Source organism: Neolamprologus multifasciatus, chromosome 22, assembly GCF_963576455.1.
Source record: "Neolamprologus multifasciatus chromosome 22, fNeoMul1.2, whole genome shotgun sequence".
Taxonomy (NCBI): domain Eukaryota; kingdom Metazoa; phylum Chordata; class Actinopteri; order Cichliformes; family Cichlidae; genus Neolamprologus; species Neolamprologus multifasciatus.
This window is the reverse complement of record NC_140459.1, coordinates 9,470,221-9,496,613: the sequence shown is the minus strand read 5'-3', so window position 1 is coordinate 9,496,613 and position 26,393 is coordinate 9,470,221. Positions and strand designations below refer to the sequence as shown.

The window sequence follows — 26,393 nt, the reverse complement described above, 5'->3', positions numbered from 1 at the left end:
TATAACAGAATAGCTTTAGTGTTGTTATTTATTTAAACTTGAGTATGAACTTATACAAAATGCAACAAGATATTAAAAAAAACGTTTTATTGATTTAAAAACACACTATATCGGATTCATATCGGTATCGGCAGATATCCAAATTTATGATATCGGTATCGGACATAAAAAAGTGGTATCGTGCCATCTCTAATATATATATATATATATATATATATATATATATGTATACATACACACACACACACACACACACACATATATATATATATATATATATATATATGTACATATATATATACAGTGGGGCAAAAAAGTATTTAGTCAGCCACCGATTGTGCAAGTTCCCCCACTTAAAATGATGACAGAGGTCAGTAATTTGCACCAGAGGTACACTTCAACTGTGAGAGACAGAATGTGAAAAAAAAATCCATGAATTCACATGGTAGGATTTGTAAAGAATTTATTCGTAAATCAGGGTGGAAAATAAGTATTTGGTCACCTCAAACAAGGAAAATCCCTGGCTCTCACAGACCTGTAACGTCTTCTGTAAGTGTCACGGTTCTGGGTCAGTTTCTACCCAGTATTTTGAGTTTATAATGTTTTGGTTTGATTTTCCATCAGGGATTGTTTTCTTGTTCTCTCGTTGTGTTGATGATGTCGATTATGTTTATTAGGGTTTCATGTTTCTGTTTATTTGTGTTTAGGATTTGTTCTTCGGTTGTGTCTGCTTAGTATGTCTAGTTCCATGTGTCATTTTCTGTCTGTCTCTCAATGTCGAGTCTGCGTCTTAGTGTGATGGTTTCTTGTTCCTGTTTTATTGTGAAGGTCTGCGTCTCATGTGAGTGTGTTCAGTTTTACCTCTCGTCCCGTTAATGATTCCCAGCTGTGTCTCCCACCTGTGTGTAATCTCCCTGTGATTTTCTGAGTGTATTTAAGTCGTGTCTTCTGTGTTTGTAGTTGCTGGTCCGTCTGTGTTTCCACCGTGCTTCATCTGTGTGTTTCCCTGTTTCCGCCCGCTCTCATTCATGTCTAGGTTCGTGTTCTATAGTCAGTTTGTTCCCAGTTTAGGCTTTGCTCCGTTTGTCCATTTCCTTTTTTTGTGTTTAATAAACCACCCTCACACCTGTACAAGTGCCTGCGATTGGATCCTCCTTTATTTTCCACACGGCTCATCTCACTCGCCGTGACAGTACGGACCAGCCAATATGGATCCAGCGGCATTCAGCCCACCCAGGGAGCTTCAGGAGGCCGCCATCGACTCTGTTTCTAAATTAATTAACCAGTGGTTAGAGCATGAGGGAGAAACCTCTCTTTACACCGTGGAAGCCGACCTACAACACCTTGTTTCGGGTTATCCCTGGCTATTGGACTCTCTGCATCCGCTTGCGCAGAATTTCATTCTCCACGAGCTTCACCTACACCCCCCCGCCGCTACCGCTCGCCTGCTCGCTTCAGCGGAGGACGTGCCGTCCGAACCGCCGGACGAGGGATTACCCGGCCTGTCGGAGCCGTCTCCAAGAAAGAAGCGACGTCTGCGCCGTCGGCGTGGCACCCCACAGCCGGATGTCGGGACATGTAAGCAACCGGCAGTGGTGAGTGAGAGGGACACTGTTTCTGCTTTGTCAGATACAAGGACTATTTATTCTGGGGCTATTTTTTGCGGGTCCACCGAAGATAATAGTGTTTTTTCTGTTTCATCTATGGCTATTGCTTCTGAGACTGTCTTTCCTGAGCCCACGTCCTGTGTTAATGACTGTTTCCACTTTGCTGCTGCCAAACCTGGAATTACTGAGCCTGGCATTATGAATTTAGACAATGAAAACGTTTGGGACTCTTTTTCATCTGCACTGGTCTATTCAGGGGAAGCTGTAAACCTCACTGAAACAGTTCTCACTGACCATGTTCTCTCATCTACACCTTCACCACAGGCTAAAGTTGGGTCTGTAACCGCCGCGCTGCCCTCAGTTCAGTCAGCCGCCGCGCTGCCCTCAGTTCAGTCAGCCGCCGCGCTGCCCTCAGTTCAGTCAGCCGCCGCGCTGCCCTCAGTTCAGTCAGCCACTTCACCATCAATTACGTCTCTGCTACTTGTAGCTCAGTCGCCACTAGCTCAGCAGCCTACCCACTCATTCACTCAGTCATCATCCTCACAGCCTCATTTTAAGCAGGGAACACACTTCACCACAATATCTGCTGGTTCTCTTAAGCTGGCCATGTCAGAGACTGAGACGCACTCCAGGGCCTCCCCAGAGGCTGGGTTTCAGCCCCCAGCAGACTCTGGACCCCTGGAGGTAAAGAAGCCAGCTGAGGACTGCACCCGGCTGTCGCTGCCTGAGCTGAGTCAATGCTCGGTGCAGCTGCAGTCAGCCTTGTGTTTGCCAGAGGCCCGTGCGCCTGCTGGTTCTGATCCGTTCCTGCCAGAGGCCCGTGCGCCTGCTGGTTCTGATCCGTTCCTGCCAGAGGCCCCCGCGCCTGCTGGTTCTGTTCTGCGCCCGCCAGAGGTCCCCGCGCCTGCTGGTTCTGTTCTGTGCCCGCCAGGGGCCCCTGTGCCCGCTGGTCCTGAGACTGTTCTCACTGGAGGGCCCGAGGAGCCCGTCCAGCCTCCTGTCTCGTCCGCTGGAGGGCCCGAGGAGCCCGTCCAGCCGCCTGTCCCGTCCGCTGGAGGGCCCGAGGAGCCCGTCCAGCCTCCTGTCTCGTCCGCTGGAGGGCCCGAGGAGCCCGTCCAGCCTCCTGTCCCGTCCGCTGGAGGGCCCGAGGAGCCCGTCCAGCCTCCTGTCTCGTCCGCTGGAGGGCCCGAGGAGCCCGTCCAGCCGCCTGTCCCGTCCGCTGGAAGGCCCGAGGAGCCCGTCCAGCCGCCTGTCTCGTCCGCTGGAGGGCCCGAGGAGCCCGTCCAGCCCCCTGTCTCGTCCGCTGGAGGGCCCGAGGAGCCCGTCCAGCCCCCTGTCTCGTCCGCTGGAGGGCCCGAGGAGCCCGTCCAGCCGCCTGTCTCGTCCGCTGGAGGGCCCGAGGAGCCCGTCCAGCCCCAAGACTCGTCCGCTGGAGGGCCCGAGGAGCCCGTCCAGCCCCAAGACTCGTCCGCTGGAGGGCCCGAGGAGCCCGTCCAGCCCCAAGACTCGTCAGCTGGAGGTTCAGGAGAACCCAGCCAGCTTCCTGCCTCGTCAGCTGGAGGGCCCGAGGAGCCCGTCCAGTCTTCTGCCTCGTCAGCTGGAGGGCCCGAGGAGCCCGTCCAGTCTTCTGCCTCGTCAGCTGGAGGGCCCGAGGAGCCCGTCCAGCCGCCAGCTGCAGCCTCATCATCATCCTCGCCGGCTGCCGCTCCATCCACGCCGCCGGCAGCAACAGCGGCTTCATCTACACCGCCGGCAGCAGCAGCGGCTTCATCCTCGCCAGCTGCGGCCTCCGTGTCTTCATCCTCGCCAGCTGCAGCCTCCGTGTCTTCATCCTCGCCAGCTGCAGCCTCCGTGTCTTCATCCTCGCCAGCTGCAGCCTCCGTGTCTTCATCCTCGCCAGCTGCAGCCTCCGTGTCTTCATCCTCGCCAGCTGCAGCCTCCGTGTCTTCATCCTCGCCAGCTGCAGCCTCCGTGTCTTCATCCTCGCCAGCTGCAGCCTCCGTGTCTTCATCCTCGCCAGCTGCAGCCTCCGTGTCTTCACCCTCGCCTGGTCCAGCTCCGGCTTCATCCACGCCGTCGCCTGGTCCAGCTCCGGCTTCATCGTCGCCTGGTCCAGCTCCGGCTTCATCGTCGTCTGGTCCAGCCCCTGCATCAGCTTCCGCCTCGCCTGGTCCAGCCCCTGCATCAGCTTCCGCCTCGTCTGGTCCAGCCCCTGCATCAGCTTCCGCCTCGTCTGGTCCAGCCCCTGCATCAGCTTCCGCCTCGTCTGGTCCAGCCTCTGTGCCTTCATCCATGCCTGGTCCAGCCTCTGTGCCTTCATCCACGCCTGGTCCAGCCTCTGTGCCTTCATCCACGCCTGGTCCAGCCTCTGTGCCTTCATCCACGCCTGGTCCAGCCTCTGTGCCTTCATCCACGCCTGGTCCAGCCTCTGTGCCTTCATCCACGCCTGGTCCAGCCTCTGTGCCTTCATCCACGCCTGGTCCAGCCTCTGTGCCTTCATCCACGCCTGGTCCAGCCGCAGCTTCGCCTTCGTCAGGTCCAGCCGCAGCTTCGCCTTCGTCTGGTCCTGCGGTTGCAATGCCGCCGTCAGAGCCCGCTCGGCCTGTTCTACCTCGCCTCTGGCGGCCATTTTCCAGGCCTCTGAGTTGGCATCATGGCCATTATGGACGGCCTCCGGAAAGGGTTCGTTGCCGCTGCTGGCCTCGCGGTCGGCCCCCGGACCTGCTCTGTGGCCGCCGTTGCCGTGTGCACGGTCGGCCCCCGGACCTGCTCTGTGGCCGCCGTTGCCGTGTGCACGGTCGGCCCCCGGACCTGCTCTGTGGCCGCCGTTGCCGTGTGCACGGTCGGCCCCCGGAACTGTTTGCTCGTCGCCGCCGTTGCCGTGTGCACGGTCGGCCCCCTGAACTGTTTTGGCTCTTGTGTTGTCGACCCCCAGACTTACCTGTGGACTCATGACTGGTCTTGTTTTGTGTTGATCTGTTTTTTTTGGTTTGGTCTGGACTGTGTGCTCCTTGTTTTTTGTTTTGGACCCTCCTTCCTGGACCCCCTCCGCCCGCCCTGGTCTGATGCTCGGTTTTGTTGTTCTGTTTTCTGTTTAGGGCTGTCGGGAGCCAGCCCTTGGAGGGGGGGTACTGTCACGGTTCTGGGTCAGTTTCTACCCAGTATTTTGAGTTTATAATGTTTTGGTTTAATTTTCCATCAGGGATTGTTTTCTTGTTCTCTCGTTGTGTTGATGATGTCGATTATGTTTATTAGGGTTTCATGTTTCTGTTTATTTGTGTTTAGGATTTGTTCTTCGGTTGTGTCTGCTTAGTATGTCTAGTTCCATGTGTCATTTTCTGTCTGTCTCTCAATGTCGAGTCTGCGTCTTAGTGTGATGGTTTCTTGTTCCTGTTTTATTGTGAAGGTCTGCGTCTCATGTGAGTGTGTTCAGTTTTACCTCTCGTCCCGTTAATGATTCCCAGCTGTGTCTCCCACCTGTGTGTAATCTCCCTGTGATTTTCTGAGTGTATTTAAGTCGTGTCTTCTGTGTTTGTAGTTGCTGGTCCGTCTGTGTTTCCACCGTGCTTCATCTGTGTGTTTCCCTGCAGTCTACCGTCATCTGTTTCCGCCCGCTCTTATTCATGTCTAGGTTCGTGTTCTATAGTCAGTTTGTTCCCAGTTTAGTTTAGGCTTTGCTCCGTTTCTCCATTTCCTTTTTTTGTGTTTAATAAACCACCCTCACACCTGTACAAGTGCCTGCGATTGGATCCTCCTTTATTTTCCACACGGCTCATCTCACTCGCCGTGACAGTAAGAAGCTTTTCTGTCCCCCACTCGTTACCTGTATGAATGGCACCTGTTTGACCTCATCATCTGTATAAAAGACACCTGTCCACAGCCTCAACCAGTCAGACTCCAAACTCCGCCATGGCCAAGACCAAAGAGCTTTCGAAGGACACCAGGAAAAGAATTGTAGACCTGCACCAGACTGGGAAGAGTGAATCTACAATAGGCAAGCAGCTTGGTGTGAAAAAATCAACTGTGGGAGCAATCATCAGAAAATGGAAGACATACAAGACCACTGATAATCTCCCTCGATCTGGGGCTCCACGCAAGATCTCATCCCGTGCGGTCAAAATGATCATGAGAACGGTGAGCAAAGATCCCAGAACCACACGGGGGGACCTGGTGAATGACCTGCAGAGAGCTGGGACCAAAGTAACAAAGGTCACCATCAGTAACACACTACAACGGCAGGGAATCAAATCCCGCAGTGCCAGACGTGTTCCGCTGCTGAAGCCAGTGCATGTCCAGGCCCGTCTGAAGTTTGCCAGAGAGCACATGGATGATACAGCAGAGGATTGGGAGAATGTCATGTGGTCAGATGAAACCAAAGTAGAACTTTTTTGGTATAAACTCAACTCGTCGTGTTTGGAGGAAGAAGAATACTGAGTTGCATCCCAAGAACACCATACCTACTGTGAAGCATGGGGGTGGAAACATCATGCTATGGGGCTGTTTTTCTGCCAAGGGGACAGGACGACTGATCCGTGTTAAGGACAGAATGAATGGGGCCAAGTATCGTGAGATTTTGAGCCAAAACCTCCTTCCACCAGTGAGAACTTTGAAGATGAAACGAGGCTGGGTCTTCCAACATGACAATGATCCAAAACACACCGCCCGGACAACAAAGGAGTGGCTCCGTAAGAAGCATTTGAAAGTCCTGGAGTGGCCTAGCCAGTCTCCAGACCTCAACCCCATAGAAAATCTGTGGCGGGAGTTGAAAGTCCGTGTTGCTCGGCAACAGCCCCAAAACATCACTGCTCTTGAGAAGATCTGCATGGAGGAATGGGCCAAAATACCAGCTACTGTGTGTGCAAACCTGGTAAAGACCTATAGTAAACGTTTGACCTCTGTTATTGCCAACAAAGGTTATGTTACAAAGTATTGAGTTGTATTTTTGTTATTGACCAAATACTTATTTTCCACCCTGATTTACGAATAAATTCTTTACAAATCCTACCATGTGAATTCATGGATTTTTTTTTCACATTCTGTCTCTCACAGTTGAAGTGTACCTCTGGTGCAAATTACTGACCTCTGTCATCATTTTAAGTGGGGGAACTTGCACAATCGGTGGCTGACTAAATACTTTTTTGCCCCACTGTATATATATATATATATATGTATGTATAGTAAGTGAAGACTTTCTGTGTATCTAATATATATATATATATATATACATATATGTATGTATATATGTATGTATATATACACATATATATACATATATATTAGTGGAACCCCGACTTACGAAATTAATTCGTTTCCGAGGGTCTTTCCTAAGTCGAAAATTTTCGTAAGCCGAAGCACCCATCGCGCCTGTTGAGTGAGGCGATGCTGAACGAAAGGCTATTGGCTAATTGCTAACTAGAACAACAATACATCGTTCAAAAGGAACAGCGAAGCGCAATTACGAAAGCCAAGGGGTTGTCACATGATTCGGAAGGCATTGTGGGCTTAGGCAATCAGAGCCAGCGGATTTCGTTACACGGGCATTTTGCCATAACATGGGCAGAAATATTGCTGTTCAGTCCCTTTGTAACTTGAATTTTTTGTTAAACGGGGTATTTGTAAGCCGGGGTTCCACTGTATATATATATATATATATGTATGTGTATATGTGTGTGTGATTGTATGAACATAAGTCAACGTACTTAAAATGTAATTTCTTTTCCTTTTCCAGTTCCCCCAGCTTTCACTGCAATCCTCAAAGCCCTTCTGGACACATTGGGAAACCTCTTCCTTACTGCCACTGTAACAAACAAAAGTCACAGTTCTATTACTTTTATCAGATTTAAAATAAAAATATGATTTATGTTAGCTGGCTTCATTTAGCAAACAGATAATTCTGTTTATATAGATACAGATATTAATACAGATATATTTTACGCATAATTTTTTTCCTAGATGGAAAGTCTATCCAGTTCACATTACAGTAATACTAACACCCCTTTTGGTCATCTCTCCTTACCCTCCAGCATTCATAAATCTGACCTTCTTTGTCTGAGACCACCCACTACCATGCATCATCACCTACTTGTGCAATTTTTTTAGTGGTTGCAAAGTAAGTTACTTGTGCTGTATGCAATTTTAGATACACAGAAAGTCTTCACTTACTATATATGTCTGTCATAGTGTCCTTATCAAGGGCAGTTCTTCACTCTGCGCCGATGTGCGTTTTGCTCTGTCCTCCTATAAAAAGCATGAACATTTGAGTGTCTGACTAGTTTTAGATTTCCAAAAATCTGGTATTTGTACAACTAAACATTTGAACTACAATGATATGCTATTGAGAGATACTTTTATGGGTACACATTGGTAAAGAAACTGGTGACAGAGAAGTAGGCTTTTTAGAATACTATTAGCTAACCATTTGAACTGACTTTCAAAGCTGTTTACCTTTGAAATTGCTGTGGATCAAAACCTCCAGTGGGAAGGCAGCCATTAGAAGAACATACACCACTGAACCTGAAAACAACAAAAACAAACAAACAAACAAAAAACAGAACAATATATATATATTACAATATATAACAATATATATAATAAATCTCCCTACCGGGGAGATTTATTATATATATCGATATATCGATCGATATATCGATTATTGTGACAGGCCTACTGTTTTGGTATCATAACAAGCTTGCCAAACATGTATGACCACTAAGCAATGTCTAAGCAGTAGTACTGGTCTGAATGACAACAAACATAGCTAGTGTTTGGGAAAATCTGTTAGAAAACAGTTATTATTTCAATAATTATGCTTAGCATGTGACACAGACACTGCATAAAAAAACTACAACAACAAATACTTACTTGAGGAGGATGGGAGAGGGCAGCATGAGGTTGACACTGTTCCCTGCTCAGATGCAGTGTACAAGGACAATCAGGGCTGTCACAACAATGGGGTGGGGCCAAGTGGCTGCAACCCTAGGTACAATGTACAAGTATATATAATTACATATAATATATGTGAATAAAGAAAGAATCTGTTTAGGTTAGTTACTGTGCTGACTGACGCTTGCTAGGTTTATATGATTGTAAACTGCACAAAAACAACAGCAACAACATTAATGATAACGACAAACAAAATTACTTAGATTTATGTAAATCTCACACCAGGAAGATCTGCATTCAATTTCATGAGCTGAAATAAATAGGCAGAAACATTACTGCTAAACAACCAAAAAAACTCTAAAAAGCCTAAAAATGACTAAAAAAGCAAGGAAATGTGGAACATTGTAATTAGTGAAAATAACTGTGCTTTGTTTCTCACCTTGGTAAGTAAGTGCTCTGTAGCCAGAAGGAGAGGTAGGATTTCTGTATAAGTCAAATTAAATGTGTATATTGTATATAACAAGTGTAAAAAGTTTTATTTGTAATTTTTTTCCCTTTCTTAGAAGGCAGAATAATAAAGGCAAAAGTACGTCACAATATAATTAATTAAGTTACATATTTTGATTACCAAATTATGGAAGCGTGGAGCTGCCACCCAGGCAAAAGCAAAATAGAGGTATATCACGTTATAACATGAAAAGTCTATTGTACAAACATGATAGTATATTGTTAGCACGATATACTTTTCACGTTATAACGTGATATACTTATATTTCTCTTTTGCCTGGGTGGCAGCTCTACGCTTCTGTTACGGATTCAAATATTGAGGATGGATACAGGAGGAAAACCCAAATAACCACACTGGTCCGGCCGGGTCAAGTCAAACGATGATTTAATGAACACACGCGTGGGAGATGGACACCATACAGCAGACAGCATCAGATCTCAAAATGGTGGAGCCTTGATCAAACTCTTATAGCCTCTAGTGGCCCCCACCTAATCATAAAAGCCTAAACATTCACATTCTTTCTCTCACACAGCGCCTAAGCTACGACCTTGGCTCCCTGTTTATCTGCTCCTGATGAGATGGGGCAGTATGCTCTGTTCTCTTCTAATCAGACAAATAAGGCGATGACTTTCTGTGAACAATATTTTCTTATAACTCAGCAGTATAATGCATCACAAAACAATATCATTCATTCACAATAAATCAGCAGTCTAATGTAATGCAAATCAGTTTATCAAATGTAATAGTTATCACCTTCTTCTAATTCAGGAGAATAATGCAAACTAAAACTACATAATAATTCACAATCTTTAGTTAGGGTCTAACATGGCATAAAATAATATCATAATCCAACACTTCCGTGCCAAATAAGCGAGAATAAAGTAATATTATATTTGAGAAAAGGCACCTGCTATCTTGATGATGGAGGCTTCGTAGACCGGTGTTGTGCACCCGCCTTTTGGCTCCTTGTCGCCACTCCACGAAATAATGGTCCGTTTCCTCCATGCCGGCTAATTATTCATCCTCATTAAAATCTCGTATATGTTCAGTTGGCAGAATTGAGAAGTTTACATCTTCCAACCACTTAATTAACGCGAACATAATCGGCTCGTTTCTTCCCGTCTCCTGTATCCGGCCGTTCCTCTCACTGTCGAAATTCGCGCCTCGGAGACGTCGTTATTTTTCAAAAGAAAGAAAGAAAGAAAGAAAGAACAACAACTACTAAACAGAATTTTTGCACGTTCATTGCACATTTGTGGGAATGTTTAAATATTTACTTTTTATTAATTACTTTTCATTTTATCTTTATTTTTAAAATCACTATGGCAGTGCGCATGCGCATACTCTCCTGCACGCAACGGGCTTTGGAGTTGATGTAACGCTGCAATGCATTGTGGGAGCGCAGCACCATATTGGCAGGCCACGAATCAAAACAAACACACTCGTGTTGGAAGGAGCAATTCTGAACAGTAGCTCAAAAGAAAAAGGACGGTATAGAGACAGATTGTGTCCAGATGCAAAGAGACGGTACTTGCAAAAAAATAGCGTGCATTGGAAATGTGGACCCGTATGAAATCCGGCAGTGGAGTAGAAACCCTGAAGACCAAACCGCTATTGACTTAGCCTGATATATTCTCGTAGCTTGTCTGTGACGTCAGCGCATACACGGCGCACCAATTTCGCCATTATAAATCTCTGGAGGCTCACATCCAATTCACCAAGGACTGGGTACAATTGTGAGTACGCCGTCATTCAAACAAAGGTGAGTCAGCTTGAGTACTGCGAGTAAAATGCGTTTGATTTCCCTCCGAACATTCAGATTAGTGCAGCATAAATTCATTCATGAGGGAAAAAATTACAGTGAGAACATGTGGAGGTTGTTAGATGGATAACATAGTGAGTTCAGTGCACTGATGTGACATTGTCCTGAAGGATTTAGTTATTCTCTATGGTTAAAGAAATTGCACTAATTAATTCATATTTACTATAAATAATCCTAATTACACTTAAAGTCGAACTTTATGCTTTCTCACTCTTGAAAGTGATTACATCCTTGCATTACATACTTAAGTTTTTTGCTGATAGGTTTCTAAAAAGAAACATGCAGATTTAAAATATAACATGCAGCTTTCTATAGATGGATACATAAAAACACTTTATTTGTTACATTTATGATAAATGTATTTGAACATAGATACAACACATTTGTGTCGGCCTTGGCTTATTAAAGTTCGTGTCTTGAACTTTGTCTGTGTGTGTTTCAGGTACTGCACTCTCAAAGACTGAATCAACCAGAATTGCAGCCATGGGTCATTGTGAGCATCACAGGGAAGGTTGAAGCCGCCCACTGCAGCTGTATGGCCGGAGTCGTGGAGACCTGCACCCATGTCCCTGCTCTTCTGTTTAAAGTAGAAGCAACAGTGAGGATCTATGGCACAAGGACTATTACAGATGAACCTGCATACTGGGTTTTGCTGGGTAATATGACCAAGATACAGCCAGAGGTTGACCATCTTCTCTTCAGCTGCCCAAAAAAAGGCTCTCGACCAAAACATAAACAGACCATTCGTTGTGACAGGTAAAAGGAGCCGTCCTCAAAAAAGAAAGATTCCACCTGCTACTGTGGAGGAGTTGTCTCAACTGATGGGAAAATATTTTTCCAAGCATACTTCTGTTCTGAATAACCCATAATGTTTTAATTTAGGGAGGCATGTAAATAATTTGCATTTACTGAATATGTACTTACTAATTACCACTGTTCAAAAGTTGAATAAAGAAACAAATAGGGATGGGTATCGTTTAGGTTTTATCCGATACCGGTGCCAAACCGGTACTTTTGAAACGGTGCCGGTGCTTAAACGGTGCTCAAACCGGTGCTTAAAGAATGGAGAACACAAAATTGGTCCAAAAACCTCTCATGTTCAGCTGTTTTTTTGTAAAAAGATAACAATGTTAGCTTTTTCTGCAGCTATGGGGCAAATATGGTATCACTCTTGGCTGGAAGCAGTGCTTAATCAATGGAAAAAACACTAACTTTGTCCAAAAACCTCTGATGTTTAGCTGTTTCCCACTTTTTCTTTGGTCATTTTAGCCTTTTTGGCCAGGATGAAGGGAGCATCTGCCATCAAACAAGAAGACAGCTGCATGTAGCTATGATGGTGTTTGCTAGTTCACCTTACATGCATTAATGTAATAACGTGGTTAGCCTACTCAACGTAAATTACACACGAACAACATTAAGCTACTCACGCAGAGAAGAACGGCTGCTGCTGCCATCATCATCCGTCATCATTTCTGCTACACTGGCAGGGCTACGGCTACACCCGCAGTAGATGTGCACGGTGTGAGGTCTCGCAGCAAGCTATCAAATACGGTGCATTTCTCGGCTTTAAAAAAAGAAAGCTATGCGTTGCCAGGTGTTTCATTGGATTTGAGGTGTTACCTCCTTTGCACAGTATTACACTTGTTGCAGGCTGCTTAGTTTGCACATTTTGCTGTGAAGTACAGCCAGACTTTTGACCGCTTTGTCTTGGGCATTTTTAATCTGTAGTTCAGCTCTGCTCTAAAAGAACGTACGTACCTGGACCCGCCTACTATCCTCGGAAACGTAAAATGATTGGCTAGAATTCAAAGTGTATCACATCTCAGGAAAAAAAAGCACCGAAATAAAGCACTGAAATGTGCGCTGCTTTTCGGTCTGGTTACTACTGTTTATGTCAGAACCGGTGCCATCATGGCACCGGATACCGGTACCCATCCCTAGAAACAAACAAATGTTTGCCTATTATTAATTAAAACCACTTTATAGAACATCACATCAGTTATAATGTAGAATCAATGTCATGTATAGTTTTTAAATGACAAAATGTTTACATAAAATCATGACAGCATTTTTATAATATCACCCACTACTAGCATTCTGTAATTTACTGTCTCTTTTGAAAATGTATCACTACATATACAGCACAAGACTAAGACAAGAGTATTTAACAAGAGTATTTTCCCCTGGTTGTACTACCACACGCGGGTACATGTTCACCAAAACGCAGCAAACCTTTGCCATCTTATCCAGGAGGGTCACCTTTTCACCCTCACATGGAAGAAGTAATCTGATTGGCATGGTGGAATGTAGCATGTAGTTTGAAGCAGGGATTTCGTAGTGCCCCATGTGTAGTGTTGGAATCCAGTCAGGATTTGTTTCATTCATTTCATAGGCTGGTTTGCTGCAATAATGCCAAATAATTAGCAACTCTATAAATAAAAGTAGTTCTGCATGTTTGTTCTAATTTGCTATGACCTCAGAGCGCATTGAAAATAAAAAGAGTAATATGAACTTATTTAGAACTTACCAGAATGAAAATACTGAAGCACACCAACAGATATCTGTGTCTGGTAGAGAACTGAATATCAGCTCGTCTCACAGCTGCTATCCAGGCTAGACGCCTTCTTTTGGTAACATCCAACACCTCATGATGCTTCCAGGCGAGGAAACAATGAAAAGAGCCAGTTTTCCAGCTTATTCCTTTGCCAGTAGTGCAATCTAACATTACAATCGACCACACAGCAAGCATTTGTTTGGCCTGCTAATATGGCGCCTCAACCAAAAATCCTGGCTACGCCCCATCCAGTAAGATCACGCTCCAGAGCCCTACTAACATACGGATCTAGAAAGAAGACACTGCATTTTTAACTCTGAGGGAGATGGAGAATGAGCCTATTTCCAAAAAAAAAGTGGAGTGTGTTCCTTTAAGTACTATATTGTATATATTGTCAAAAACTAAAGTGTACATAGCAGTTGTTGTATCTTGTTTACTGTATCACTGACAGATAATTTCAGAGTCAAGTGAACGCTACATTATAGTGAGATATTGTGTAATGTGAAATACTGTAAGCAACCTAATTCTTGCTAAACCTTTGACTCTGTTTTGTTTGAATCCAACTGTTTTTTGCAGATGTAAATAAAACATGTTGTTACTTTTAGTATTATTATTATCATCATTATTGCACTAAATACATTTTAAATAAAGGATATTTTGATATACATTCTACTGTAAGGTTGGAAATGTATTTTCTTCACCCTGAAATATCTTTTGAAATGTATTTTGGTTTGAAAAAAATATATTTTCAATTTTAAAAATATATATTTTTGAGCATCACAAATACAACATATATTTACCATATATTTAAAATATATTTTGGCCAGGAAAAATTATTTTTTTACCGTATGGGAATCTGGGTCCAAAACTCCGTCCGTTCAGGTCCCAAAGTCAAACGAATACTGAGAGTTAAAAACGGTCTCAATTCTTTCATCTTTAATAAAATCATCAGCGTTGCTGCTTTACCAGGTGTAACAATTAAGTTTAACATCCAGGCTAACAGGAAGTTAGCTCGCTAGTTTCCACCTAAACATGACATACCATGTTCTGACTGAAAGATTTTTGAAACTAATTAAAACGTACAGCTCTGCTATCACTTCCAACATAAATGAAGACAGAAAACTAAACAGCAGTGACGTTTGCAGGGTTACTGAAGTTGGACTACCTGGTATATAATGATGTGCTACGTGATTGCTAGCGACACAGCCATGTTAGCATAACATTAGCACAGTGAAGCTGGAGGATGAACACCAACTTTTTTTCCACTCGATAAAAGTTAACGTGAGGGATTCTGGTGGTCAGGGACAAATGCAATCGCATAGTAGGATGCTATACACGGGCCAAACTAAAGTCAGGAGTACAACTGAGATTATTGTTCCACAATACAAGGTTAGTTATTAATATACTGCAACAACATGGGAATAGAACAGCTGCAAGAGAATTCAGCATTAATGAATCAATGTTACAGAAGTGGAGGAAGCACAGTTTTTGGCTTTCCCCATATTTCAAAAGTGCTTCATCTCTTTGCTATGACTGCCGCCCGGCATAATTTGCAGATGACAATGGTTGTAGCCGCTGCGACACTTTCGACCAAAACAGGCGCAGCTTGATGACATCATCAACATGCGCTATCGCGATAGAGCGGTATAGTCAAAATCTCTATCGTTGGCCAAATTTATATCGTTTCTATCGTATATCGTTTCTATCGCCCACCCCTAGTTTAAACTATGATGAACGTGCTTGAGCCACGCTATGATATCCCGCTGCGCGTCCACTTCAGTGACAAGATCGTACCCAGGCATGTATGAGCAGGAAAAGTTTAAAGTTATGGCTGAACTGTCCCAGGCATCTTCTGTTGCCCTAACTACAAATGGGTGGACCGCCAGGTCAACGGAAAGCTATGTGACCGTGACCGCTCATTATATCACAGCGGAGTGGTAGATACAAAGCCCTGTACTGCCCTATATTGCACCTTAATTTGTTTTTATATAATTGCGTGTAATGAGTCTTGAGTTAAATGCTTTTAATAGGCAAAAAATACTTAAATAAGTCAATAAGTAAATGTTAAATTTTTTTCTTTTTTTGCTCATCTGAAAATTGATCCGATCCATGACTTAAAACTGTGATCCGATCTGAACCGTGAAATTTTTGATCCGTTGCACCACTACTGATAAATGATCAGAATTATAATATTTCTGACTGCCTGAGGCAAAATTGAATCGAATCAGGACTTTGAGAACTGGAATCGAATGGATTATAGAAATCAGTGATGATACCCAGCCCTAGTGAGTAGCCTAGGCCCGACAGAAGTGGATGTAGCTGTCGGTAATAAGAAAAGCTGAAAAGAACTATTGATAACTTTTTTGTTAAGTTAAGGCCTGATCCGTCTGAAATTCATAGCCAGTGCTCTGACACGGTACCATCAATCTTTGAACGCTGAAAAAGCACAGTGTATCCAGAAAACACATTATGTGCTGCAATAAATGCACTGCCCAAGTGTCCCCTCTCCCCACTGCCTTTCAGCAGCATGCAACAGCAAACAGGTCGTCAGAGGAGGCCGAGATGATGATTAAGTTTAACATTTTCAACAATATTGCCAAAGCACTTTAAGTACAAGATTGTTAGAAATGAATATTGTCTGTATGGACTGCAATTTCCCCCCTAAAAAAGTGCACATGTAAAACTGTGGTGTTAAAGGATGCGGTTGAAAAATTTGAGTGCGCCTAACTTTAAAAAGCTAGGCGCTAGGTGCAACGGTGGCAAAAAGAGCCCTGAAATATAATAATAATCACTGCAGCCAAAAAGAGTGCCTGACGAGCCCAGTTGTAAGTACGCTATTAAGACTCGACTGTACACCGTGTTCGTGTTTTCCTCCGAAACAATAAGTTCCGTTGGAGCAGCCTTTCAACGCCTCTCTCTGTCTCTCGCAAGCACAGTTGACCCAGACAACAAAGTAAAGCTATTTTTCGGCTACGAGCCCGACACGAACCTGACGTATTGGCCAGAGGTCCCTTTACTACGGTTCGGAGCCGCGGACCTTCAGTAATAGTAATAAATCACACAGCAATAGTACATTCACGTAGTTGTAAAAAGCATGATAATATATTAAGTAATCCAGAGTATTCAGAATACGTTACTCTCATTGAGTAACGTAACGGAATACGTTACAGAATACATTTTGGGGCATGTATTCTGTAGTGGAATACATTTTAAAAGTAACCTTCCCAACACTGGAGAGGGGGGCACAAAGAAATACTTTTCTTTCTTATTCTCATTTAAAATGTCTAGCTTTTAATAAAAAATTATCAGTCTTACAAACAAAGTTGTTATCTGACAGTGTACATCACTGTCACAACAGCGTTTGTTTGCATTCAAAGGCTTTATGGCTTTTCCTATAATACCTGGTGGGCCGGTCTCTAGTCAAAATGCCCAGAACAATTTTTTGTCCCAGTCCAGATTGGTTGATGCGTGCAGGCATCCACCGGCTGGCTGGTACCTCAGCTTTCATGCTGGGACCTGCAGCATAACCTCGCACTGGCCACTGGGGCATGGCAAAACTTGTAAGTCCTAGTTTAGGTCTTCACTGCTCGCGGGGAATGAACTATTAAAGAAAGGGATTCAACACGAATCTCAAATCAAACAGTGTAGTCGGAATTGTCCATGACCACTCTCAGTTTCACAAATAAACAAAAAACTTGCACCAGCCATACTGTTCATAGACACAGGAGGAAAAACTGAAAACTTCCCAGAAACTGAAATTAAAATAAATTAATCAAGCTCAAGCCACCTCTACGTCATTTTGGAAAGGTCCAGAGCCTTTACACATAGCATGTGCCAAGCAGACTCAGTGGGAGATAAATAATAAGTGGCCTTAGAATTTAACATCTACAGTTTAAAGAGACTCACAGGTCAGTACCTCGCTATTGTCTCTAAACATTAAGATCCATAAAAAAGAAATCTGTTTCATCAACAGAGGACACATGAAACGAGCAAAGCTGGCAGTTCCGAAGAGCGATGCACGCTCTCATTTCACAAGTTGGCCTATATTTTCCAGAAAGACAGAAAGATCACAGTTAAAACCTGTGAAAATACTGAATTAAGAAAAAAAAAAGTTTCAAACTACTTTTCACCAAGTTACAAACAAATTCAGCAAAGCTGCTTCTAACACAAAAATTTATCTTTCAGATTAGTGTCTAAAAAGCAGCATTAAAAAAATTTGATCCTGCATTTACAAAAGCAACTCCTGTTTGTATAAATTCACACTGAAAACCACAATGCACACAGCAGTTAATAAACAAAATGAAATAATGTATTGCACATCTATGTCAATGCGTATTTTGTCTAAATATGTGAAATTTAGACGGTCAAATACACAAACTAACGAAAATGTGCGCAGGTGTCAGGCTTAACCCCAAGGAAAGAGTTCGCTGGCTCTTATCAACCTTTATGCCTCTTCCCCATTCTCAAGACAGACAAAAAAACACTTCATCTCCCCCATCTCACGAGATACACGGCGTCATGAAGTCTGAAACAGTCAACAAAGCGCAGTTGTTAAAAACAATGTGACAATGCAGCACAGTTGGGAAGTCGCTTAACTAACCCTAGAAAATCTGCTTGTAAAACGCATACACAATTTGCCGTTTCAGGTCGACTTTCTAACAACAAAAGTCTTTCTATAGTGTTAGGATAAAAAGACAATGTAATTCCTGTCTGTATAAATTTACCCTGAAAAACCAAAATGCACACAGTGGATGATAAACCTAATTAAAACGAGCACCCCGCTACGAGAAGACAGAGTGTTCACAGTGGGGGGCTGATGTCTGCAGATACCACGTGCGCGCATGAGTGTGCATGCGTGCGTGGTCGTACGTGCAAAAGGTGCCATTTCTGGGGGTCACTGATGGGGGTGTGGGGGGCATACTGGGGCATATTGGTGTCATTTTGGCTTACACCAATAGACAAATGTTCCCACACACTCTAAAGGACATATTTTAGAACTGTTGTACTGGTGTTATTCCAAAAAACTTTACTGTATCAGACATGGCTGTCTCGAATCGTAAATTAGTTTCAGTGAGTGTTAATCCTCCACTGTGCAAAGGTAATCTACTACATTCCATTACTTTTAGAAATATTAAGAGCATTGATTTATCTGCCCTTTTCCTTGGCATTAATAATCTACTAATCGACATAAATCTGTCGTATACAACATTATAAACAAGCTATTTGTCATGCTAAATCTGCTTTCTACACTACTAATATTAAGTCTGCTGAAGGAAACACTTTGTTCCCTACATTATACAATATTGTTCAACATCTGGAAGATGACTGGACAAAACAACACACAGGGAGCACACAGGGAGCACGAATCCAAAACAGAGTCCAGAAACACATGAAAACAGGGGAAACAAAAGATGCTGGAGTCATGGAAAGCAGTCCTAAGAAGTCAAAGTTCCAGCAGCAGGTGCCCAAAACTCACACTGAGGAGCTGGGTCAAACATGAGTCCACAGTTCCACGTTTCGGGGGGGCGACCACGTGAAAAGTGGCAGCAGCACGGGGAAATTGAGCAGGTCCAGAGGCTGGTCGTGTGGAAGACAGCGGCGGCAAATGAGCAGGTCCGGAGGCCGGCCGCGTGGAAGACGACAACAGCGACTGAGCAGGTCCGGAGGCCGGCCGCATGGAAGGCTGCACCGGATCAACTCAGGAGGCAGCCCATGAAGGCGAAGACGTCCAGCTGACAGCCCAGAAGCTGGGCGGCGAAGGTGAGTTGGCGCAGGTGAGCAGGCCACGCTGGATGTGGACGTGCTGGGCGTGCAGGACGTGGGCTGGAAGGCGGCGTGACTGAGGCAGGTCCAGACGGTGGTGTGGCAACCACAGGCGACGAAGCAGGTGGTGGCGCTGTAGGCAACAGTGTGGAAGCTGCTGGTGGTGGAGCAGGTGGTGGCGGTGCAGGCGACGGCATGGAAGCCGCAAGTGGTGGCTGAACGGACCCACCGGAGCCGTCAGCAGACACGAGATGCTGGACGGGCTCACCAGAACCCCCATCTGGTGAGGCATGAGGCTGGCCGGGCTCACCAGAACCCCGATCTGACGAGATGTGAGGCTGGCTGGGTTCTCTTCTCCTGTAGCCTGGCAGCTCCATATTTTATATCCTTTGTCCAATACATTAACTATCCCTTCTTTGCGCACATCAGAATCAGTCGGCCTCCTGTCTTTCAACTCTGCAACCTGCATCTCTGTCTTTTTGTCAGTGCCATGTCTCCAAACAATACATAATAGCAGGTCTCACTACCATCTTGTAAATCTTCTGCTTTGCTCTTGCTACTTTCCAGCCTGTTCTCACTCCCGAGGCGTAACATGGCGACGTTTTGTCACGTCCCGCGGCGTTCCTGAGGCACGCGAAAGGAGACTTTCGGCGTTCTTATGGTACGCGGCGGGTTATGGCTGTAATCCAGTGCAATGACGCTCCCGCGGTAATCAACGTTCCAGCCCTGTATTCCAGCCCTAAACCTAACCTTATCCCTAGCCCTAACCATAACCTTTTTCCTCACCTTAAACAGGACTTAAATGATGTTAAATAGCGTGTTTCTAAGCGATTTGAAGAAAAAGAGCGAACATGTGTAGATTGAGTCCATACGGTTCTCATATTTCCTCATTTTTCCGAGGTCGTCATTTAGGAACGTGGTGGGTAGCCGAAAACGTAATATGTTGACGATTTGTCACCTAGCGTAAAATGTTACGCTTTGGGAGTGAGGACGTGTTGCACTTTCTTATCACAAGCCATTTCTGATATCTGTCTCCACTTTGCTGTTAGTTTAGTAATGGGGTAGGCTTAGTTCTGTGCAAGCATATGTTCCACAGTAAACACTTTAGGTCAGAACAAAAACAGACAAAACGATCATTTAGTTAATCTAAAGTGTTTATTTTTTTATTGTAACTGATTGTACATGTTAGTAACATCAATATTAATTTCAGACCACTTATTAATCTTGTCACTGAATTAAGAAATTCAAGAAAAGAAGCCTTCTCTGATTAAAACAAAATTACTGATTGATTGATTGATTGATTGATTGATTTTTATTATAATCCATTACATTCCTTAGTGTGTAAATGTTGCAAAACTTCGTTGCAGAGAACATTGTTTTTTTTCTAACCTTTTCAGGTTAACAAAACAATTAATTCGTAATTTCTGAATGGATTTTCATCTGATATCTATTTATCCAAATATCCAATAAATTTTTACTTTTACATTTTTTTATAATTTGTAATATTTTTTTTTACAAGTGTTTTATTATATGTTTTTACAAAAATGCAATCACACATCTTGATTAATATTTAACAACTGGATATTTTCATAACATGGGCAGCACGGTGGCACGGTGGTTAGCACTGTTGCTGCACAGCAAGAAGGTCCTGAGTTCAATTCCAACATCAGGCCGGGGTCTTTCTGTGTGGAGTTTGCATGTTCTCCCTGTGTTTGCGTGGGTTCTCTCCGGGTACTCCGGCTTCCTCCCACCGTCCAAAGACATGCAGCTTGTGGGGATAGGTTAATTGGAAAATCCAAATTGCCATTAGGTGTGAATGTGCGAGTGAACGTGAGCGCGAATGGTTGTCTGTCCCTGTGTGTTGGCCCTGCGACAGACTGGCGACCTGTCCAGGGTGTACCCCGCCTCTCGCCCTATGACAGCTGGGATAGGCTCCAGCGCCCCCCGCGACCCTGAAAAGGATAAGCGGAAGCGAATGGATGGATGGATGGATGGATATTTTCATAACTTTAACACAAAAAAATTAAGTTTCTCTCTTAGGAAAATAAAATAAAAATCAAAAAATTAAAATATTCTCATTGATAGACCCACGTTTGTTAACAAAAACTACATAATCTTTTAATTTGGAACTTTTCTGTAACAATCTCAAGCATTAGCATCTTAAAGAAAAAGAGGAAAATGAATATATGTTCAGGAATAATTTTTTTCATGGTTATAATATTTTACTGTAAAATAACATTTCAGTAAGAGTTACTTTCACACTTAAACTAAATAAAACATTTTTTAAAAACTCAGATCCCGCATTTACTTAGTGGAGTTTTTTTTTCTAATCTAATTTCTACAAATCCTACTATGTATGGAATTAACATAGTGGATTTGAATTATGACTCTGGTTCTTTTGCTCTCTTTGTCCGTATGTATCCTTATGTAGTTAACTACATTTCCTCATTTTTCAGGCAAAGGCAAAATATCAGGCTTTAGTGACTGCTTGACTCATTTCCTCCAGACTTTTGATTGCATCAGATTTAGAGATTTCCCCCCAGTCCCTGGGAATCTCTCCTTTGTGATGGAATTTTGCTTTATAGTGCTCTTCCAGTTGTGTTTTAAATTTACACACAAACCATTTCCAGTAAGCCAATTTAGACTTATCAGGCGTGATTCTCCAGGTTTTATACCTTGGACCAGCATCTCCATAGTTTTTATAAAGAAAGCTTTTAGCTGACTCGTAATTATAAAAACTGAGTTCACTTGCAACATTTGTTGTGCAGAAATTAGTGAACATTTCATCTGTGTTTCTCCAGTGCACTCCACGAACTGCACCAGGTTGATGAAAAGGGGCGCTGTGCTCATCAGGACTGTGATCTTCAATGGTGTTGGTACAAACAGCTGAACAGAATGGACACTTTACCCAGCAGCACTTACACAGCTGATCAATGAGGATTTTATCAGGTTTCAGCCTGGATTCCTTCAGCTTATCCAGTGAGAGGCTGCTCATCTCCTCAGTGATGGATGCAAATCCTTTTTTTATCTCTTCCTTAAGAAATTCAAAATTGTTTATGTCATTGAAGTTTTCAGAACACATAGCATCAAATGTTAGTTCATCCTTTAGCACAATAGAAAATTCCTTCAGCCACATATCTGTGTCGCCCTCTTGAGTTCGAACTTTTTGTGTTGCAGTAAATAGTGCCTGAGTAACACTTGTTTTGATGTCATCAACATTTTTCTGGAGCATATTCACAGCGTCATCTGTATGACTTGTGAAGATGTACTTCTCAACCTCTGCTTTAATGAAAGCTTCTGTTTGTCTCCTTGGATTTGTGATGTAGGTGATGAAATCCTTAAAGTTTTCTTTCTCAGCAAGTGACTTTAACATATGTTTGTCCAATTCCAGTCTGTTCCCATTGAATGCTGGGAAATTACACCTCATCCTTCCAGCGAGAGCAATGGCAGTCTTATTACAGACAGCCTCAACAGTAGATGCTTTCAGCTTTTCACAGATCAGTTCTCCAAGCACAACAGCAGATGAGTTTTCTTTACAAAAACTTCTAAAGACTCTGTAATACTGTGTTTTCTTCCCATCTAAATAAATGATTGCATCATTGATCACTTTGAATTTCTTATGGGACTCTAGAAGCCAACTTTCTGCCATGTAGAACACATACAGTAAGAGATCAACTGTAAACTCCTTCTTCAAAGTGTATTTCCTCTCTGACAGAAATTTCTGCACTTCTTCTGTTACATGATTGGCCCCTTGAATCAAGTAAGTTGATGTGTAGCCTCTTGTGGCTACAGGTTTGCTTTGGATTGCATTAAGTGACTCTTTTTCGGCTTGGTCAATGAGCAATCTGATCGCTTGTTGTTCTTCATAAGCGAAAGCACCACTTGATTTGTATTTTTGGTAAGCGTCAACCACTGGTCTCAGATATTTATGTCCAGTTGTCATTATATAATCTGAATAATCACCAAGCTCTGATATTTTCTTGTATCTGCCACTTGTTTTGCATTCATCTATGAGAGCTGGCTCAAAACCAAGTTCTTGAAGGATAATTAACTGATCTTCTTTCAAGTTAATTTCTTCAACAGGTTTTGTATATGCTGTTAATTCAGAAACCCAGCCACTCCAAACAGAGCTGAACTGTCTTTGAAGCTCTTCTTCATCTTTGGCCTTATCCTTCAGCTGCTGAGCGAGCTCTTTGCTCTTCTGTAGCAGTTTGTTCTCAAACTCTGATTTTTTCTCATCCAGTTTTTTACAAGCTTTCTTCTGCTGGATAACTTCGTCTAGTTTTCTTTTCACTCTGTTCACCTGTTCATCATGAAACTCTTTAATTTTGATTTCAAATCGTCCTCTCCACTGAGTCAACATTTCTTTCTCCTTGTCATCGTCAAAGTACTTTGTCATTGCTTCTGTGATCTTTCCATATGTTTGGCTTGTTTCTTCAATAAGATAACTCAACTGAACCATCTCAAGTTGCCCATTTTCAATTCTGTTATGAAGTTGGTTTTCAATAGTCAGCATGTTGCTCCTCAGGGTCCAGGTCCAGTTCCCATACTGGACTTCCAGTTTTCTGTACACTGCAATTTCAAGTGTGTTTTTAAAACTGAAAACAAAACTTTCATTCAGCAGTGCAGTCCACAGGTCATGAATTTTGCTTTTCAACTGTGAGAGAGTGATCCCAGCAGACTTTGAAGCTTTAGAGAGGATGGTGTTCTTCACTTCCTGGATGCTCTCACTGTAACCTGGATTTGGAGGAGCCATGGGTGGACTGCCCTCCCACAGCTGGGCACAGTATTTCACATCTTTCTGAACATCAAATTTAATGACATCACTGAAGCGCTCTGCATTACAAACTTCCTCTTTGGCTGCTAGTTTGGCCATCTGGTCCAGTTTTTCCTGCAGGCGTCTTTTTCCATCCATGTTTTTCTCTGCTGCTGCAACATCTGTGACATTCTGGTGAACAAACACACAACTGGGAGAAAGTTGAACTTCCTTCATCCTCATGAAAGCCTGAACAACAATCTGCAGAATGTCTTGCATATCAGAAGGATTCTCTCCAAAGATGTTGATCAGTGTCAGGTTTCCCAGACCAACAACATATGTTGCCAGTTCATTGTCATGATGAAGAGTGTTGTTACCTTCTAACTCAAGAGCACGTAGTCCTTCAGTGTCCACCACTAGAACATAGTCAAACTTCAAGTCTTTCTTCATCTCCTCTGATACTTTGAGCAGCTGCATGAAGGCACCTTTGGTGCACCTGCCAGCACTCACTGCAAACTGCAGCCCAAACATGGTGTTCAGCATTGTTGATTTTCCACTGCTTTGTAGGCCCAAAACTGACAACACAAAAACTCTCTGGTCCCCCAGTTTCTTGATGACTTCTTCTAAAAGACTGGAGATCCATGTTAGAGGCACATGACCTGCATCACCATCCATCAGCTCCATCGGGTGTCCTGATATCATCAGCTGTGCAGCCAGCTCAGGGTATTTAGACCAGTCAGTGTGTCTGCTCTCTCTTTGTGTTGTTTTATGGGCTTCATAGATCTGTCCCATTTCTCTGAAGATGTGCTCCAAACCAAAACTTGCGGACTGAAGTTTTTTTGATATGTCTTCAAGTTCAGTTTGTTTTTTTAATAACAGATCTGATTTGTCATGTTTGTTCTTCAAAGCCAAGACCTCAGACCACTTTTCATCATAACTTTTGAGAATCAAAGAAAGATCATCTGTGGAGAGGGCATCTGTTAAGATCTGAATCCATTTTAGGAAATACTCTCTGTCTGTTGGTGGCAATGATGAGAGACTTCCAGTGAACATCTCCATCAGTTTACTGCAGGAAGCAGCACATTGTTTCTGACGTATGTTCATCAGTTTTTCTTCCTTTTTACTTTTGTCCATTTCAATGTCTCCTCTGAGATGAAACAGTTCTTTGTGTATTTTGCTCCACTGATGCCACAGTTGGCCTTGACAAGGGAGAAATTCATCTTTGATCTTTGAGACATCCATGTTTTTCTTTTTAAGCAGATTGATTATTTCCATAGCAGCAGATTTCCCTCTTTGACAGGCTGGGTCAGTTTCATCCACTCTAATTCCAGAGAGCTCAGCCATGGATTCAAGCTGGAAGGATGGTTTCAAGATGGGACCATTGAGAGAAGACAAAACCTCTCTAATGATCCTTTTCAGCTGTTCAGATACATCTGGCTGGTTTCTGTCTTTGAGGCCTAATATGTATTTTCCATTTTTTGTTTTAATATCACAGCTGTCCTCAACAGTGAGACAAATGAGAGGCTTCTGAGATGCAAAGAGAGATGACATAAGTGGCTGACTTTGTGTATTTTTTTGCAGAGATGTCACAAGAAAAACATTGATAAATGATTTTTCAATCAGTATGTCACGCTGTTTTTCAGTCAACAGAGCATCACCATGGAGATTACAAAAGGCAATGCAATCACTGAAGTCATCATTGGGTTTTCCAGCAGGGCAGTACCAGGCAATCTCTGCCACACCATCCATCAAATAGCGAGAGTTGGTGCTTCCTGGGCAGTTTCTGTGGAAGAAGGTGTCGTGACGGTTGTTGATCAAAGTGTTCATCAGCTGAGATTTAGACACTGACAAAGAACCCAGACGGAAAAATGAAACCAAAGGTGTTTCAGCTTTGTAGATTGGAATATTTTTCATAGTGACAATGTTTGAATCATCTTTGGTTTGAATCACCTTCCAGCTTTTTGTTATTTGTCTGAATGTCCACAGAGGAAACTCAATTTCCTTTGTGACTGGGTCAGGAAGAAGCAAAGGTAAGGCATACTGACATTGAGAAAGCTTTGTAATCACCATCTGTTTAAGGAAACTATCTGAGCAGTGAAATACTGCCATCTGAATGTCCAGTGGATGCATGTGAGTCTGTTCTGTCTGTTCCCTCTTATCACTGGTGCTCAGTAAAGCCATCAAATTCTTAAAATCGTTGTCAGTATTGTCAGTTATTTGAAGAGGTTTTGCAGCTGTCACATCAGCACTGTCTGGTCTTAAAGGAATATATCTGGCCCTGTAGTCCAACATCATCAGCCTATGAAGAAAAGTGTGAGCTACATCTTTTTCAGATGTCACATGGTGCTGTTTTACAGTTGGTTGTATTTGAAGAAGTTCTGTTGGTGACAACTTGTCTTGAAGTTTTTCTTTAAGATGAAGTCTCTCAAGCAGTGCCTGAGTTTCTTTTTGACATAGCTTCTTTCTGCAGATTTCTTCAGAAATCTTCCCTGACTGTGATA

The 26,393-nt window shown here is 43.3% G+C and overlaps 1 protein-coding gene and 2 long non-coding RNA genes across 4 annotated transcripts in view; all 3 read right to left on the bottom strand.

Annotated features, from left to right (window-relative positions):
• LOC146492914 (uncharacterized) overlaps positions 1-26,393 on the bottom strand; it is a 236,268-nt gene that overhangs the window by 30,582 nt on the left and 179,293 nt on the right. The gene's annotated exons all lie outside the window — the stretch shown is intronic.
• On the bottom strand, positions 6,892-10,018 carry LOC146492924 (uncharacterized). The gene is made up of 6 exons (XR_014871756.1): positions 9,905-10,018; positions 8,929-8,972; positions 8,469-8,582; positions 8,052-8,120; positions 7,770-7,844; positions 6,892-7,404 (listed from the first exon to the last, which is right to left on the bottom strand). It is a non-coding gene; the product is annotated as an uncharacterized LOC146492924 (long non-coding RNA).
• LOC146492915 (interferon-induced very large GTPase 1-like) overlaps positions 20,656-26,393 on the bottom strand; it is a 171,159-nt gene continuing 165,421 nt past the window's right edge. The window contains exon 17 of one of the 2 annotated variants that reach the window (XM_085147528.1): positions 20,656-26,385. In XM_085147528.1, coding sequence (XP_085003654.1) covers positions 21,607-26,385 — 4,779 coding nt within the window. In that variant the 3' untranslated portion in view covers positions 20,656-21,606. The remainder of the gene's footprint in view (positions 26,386-26,393) is intronic. The other variant, XM_085147529.1, reaches the window with a different exon arrangement.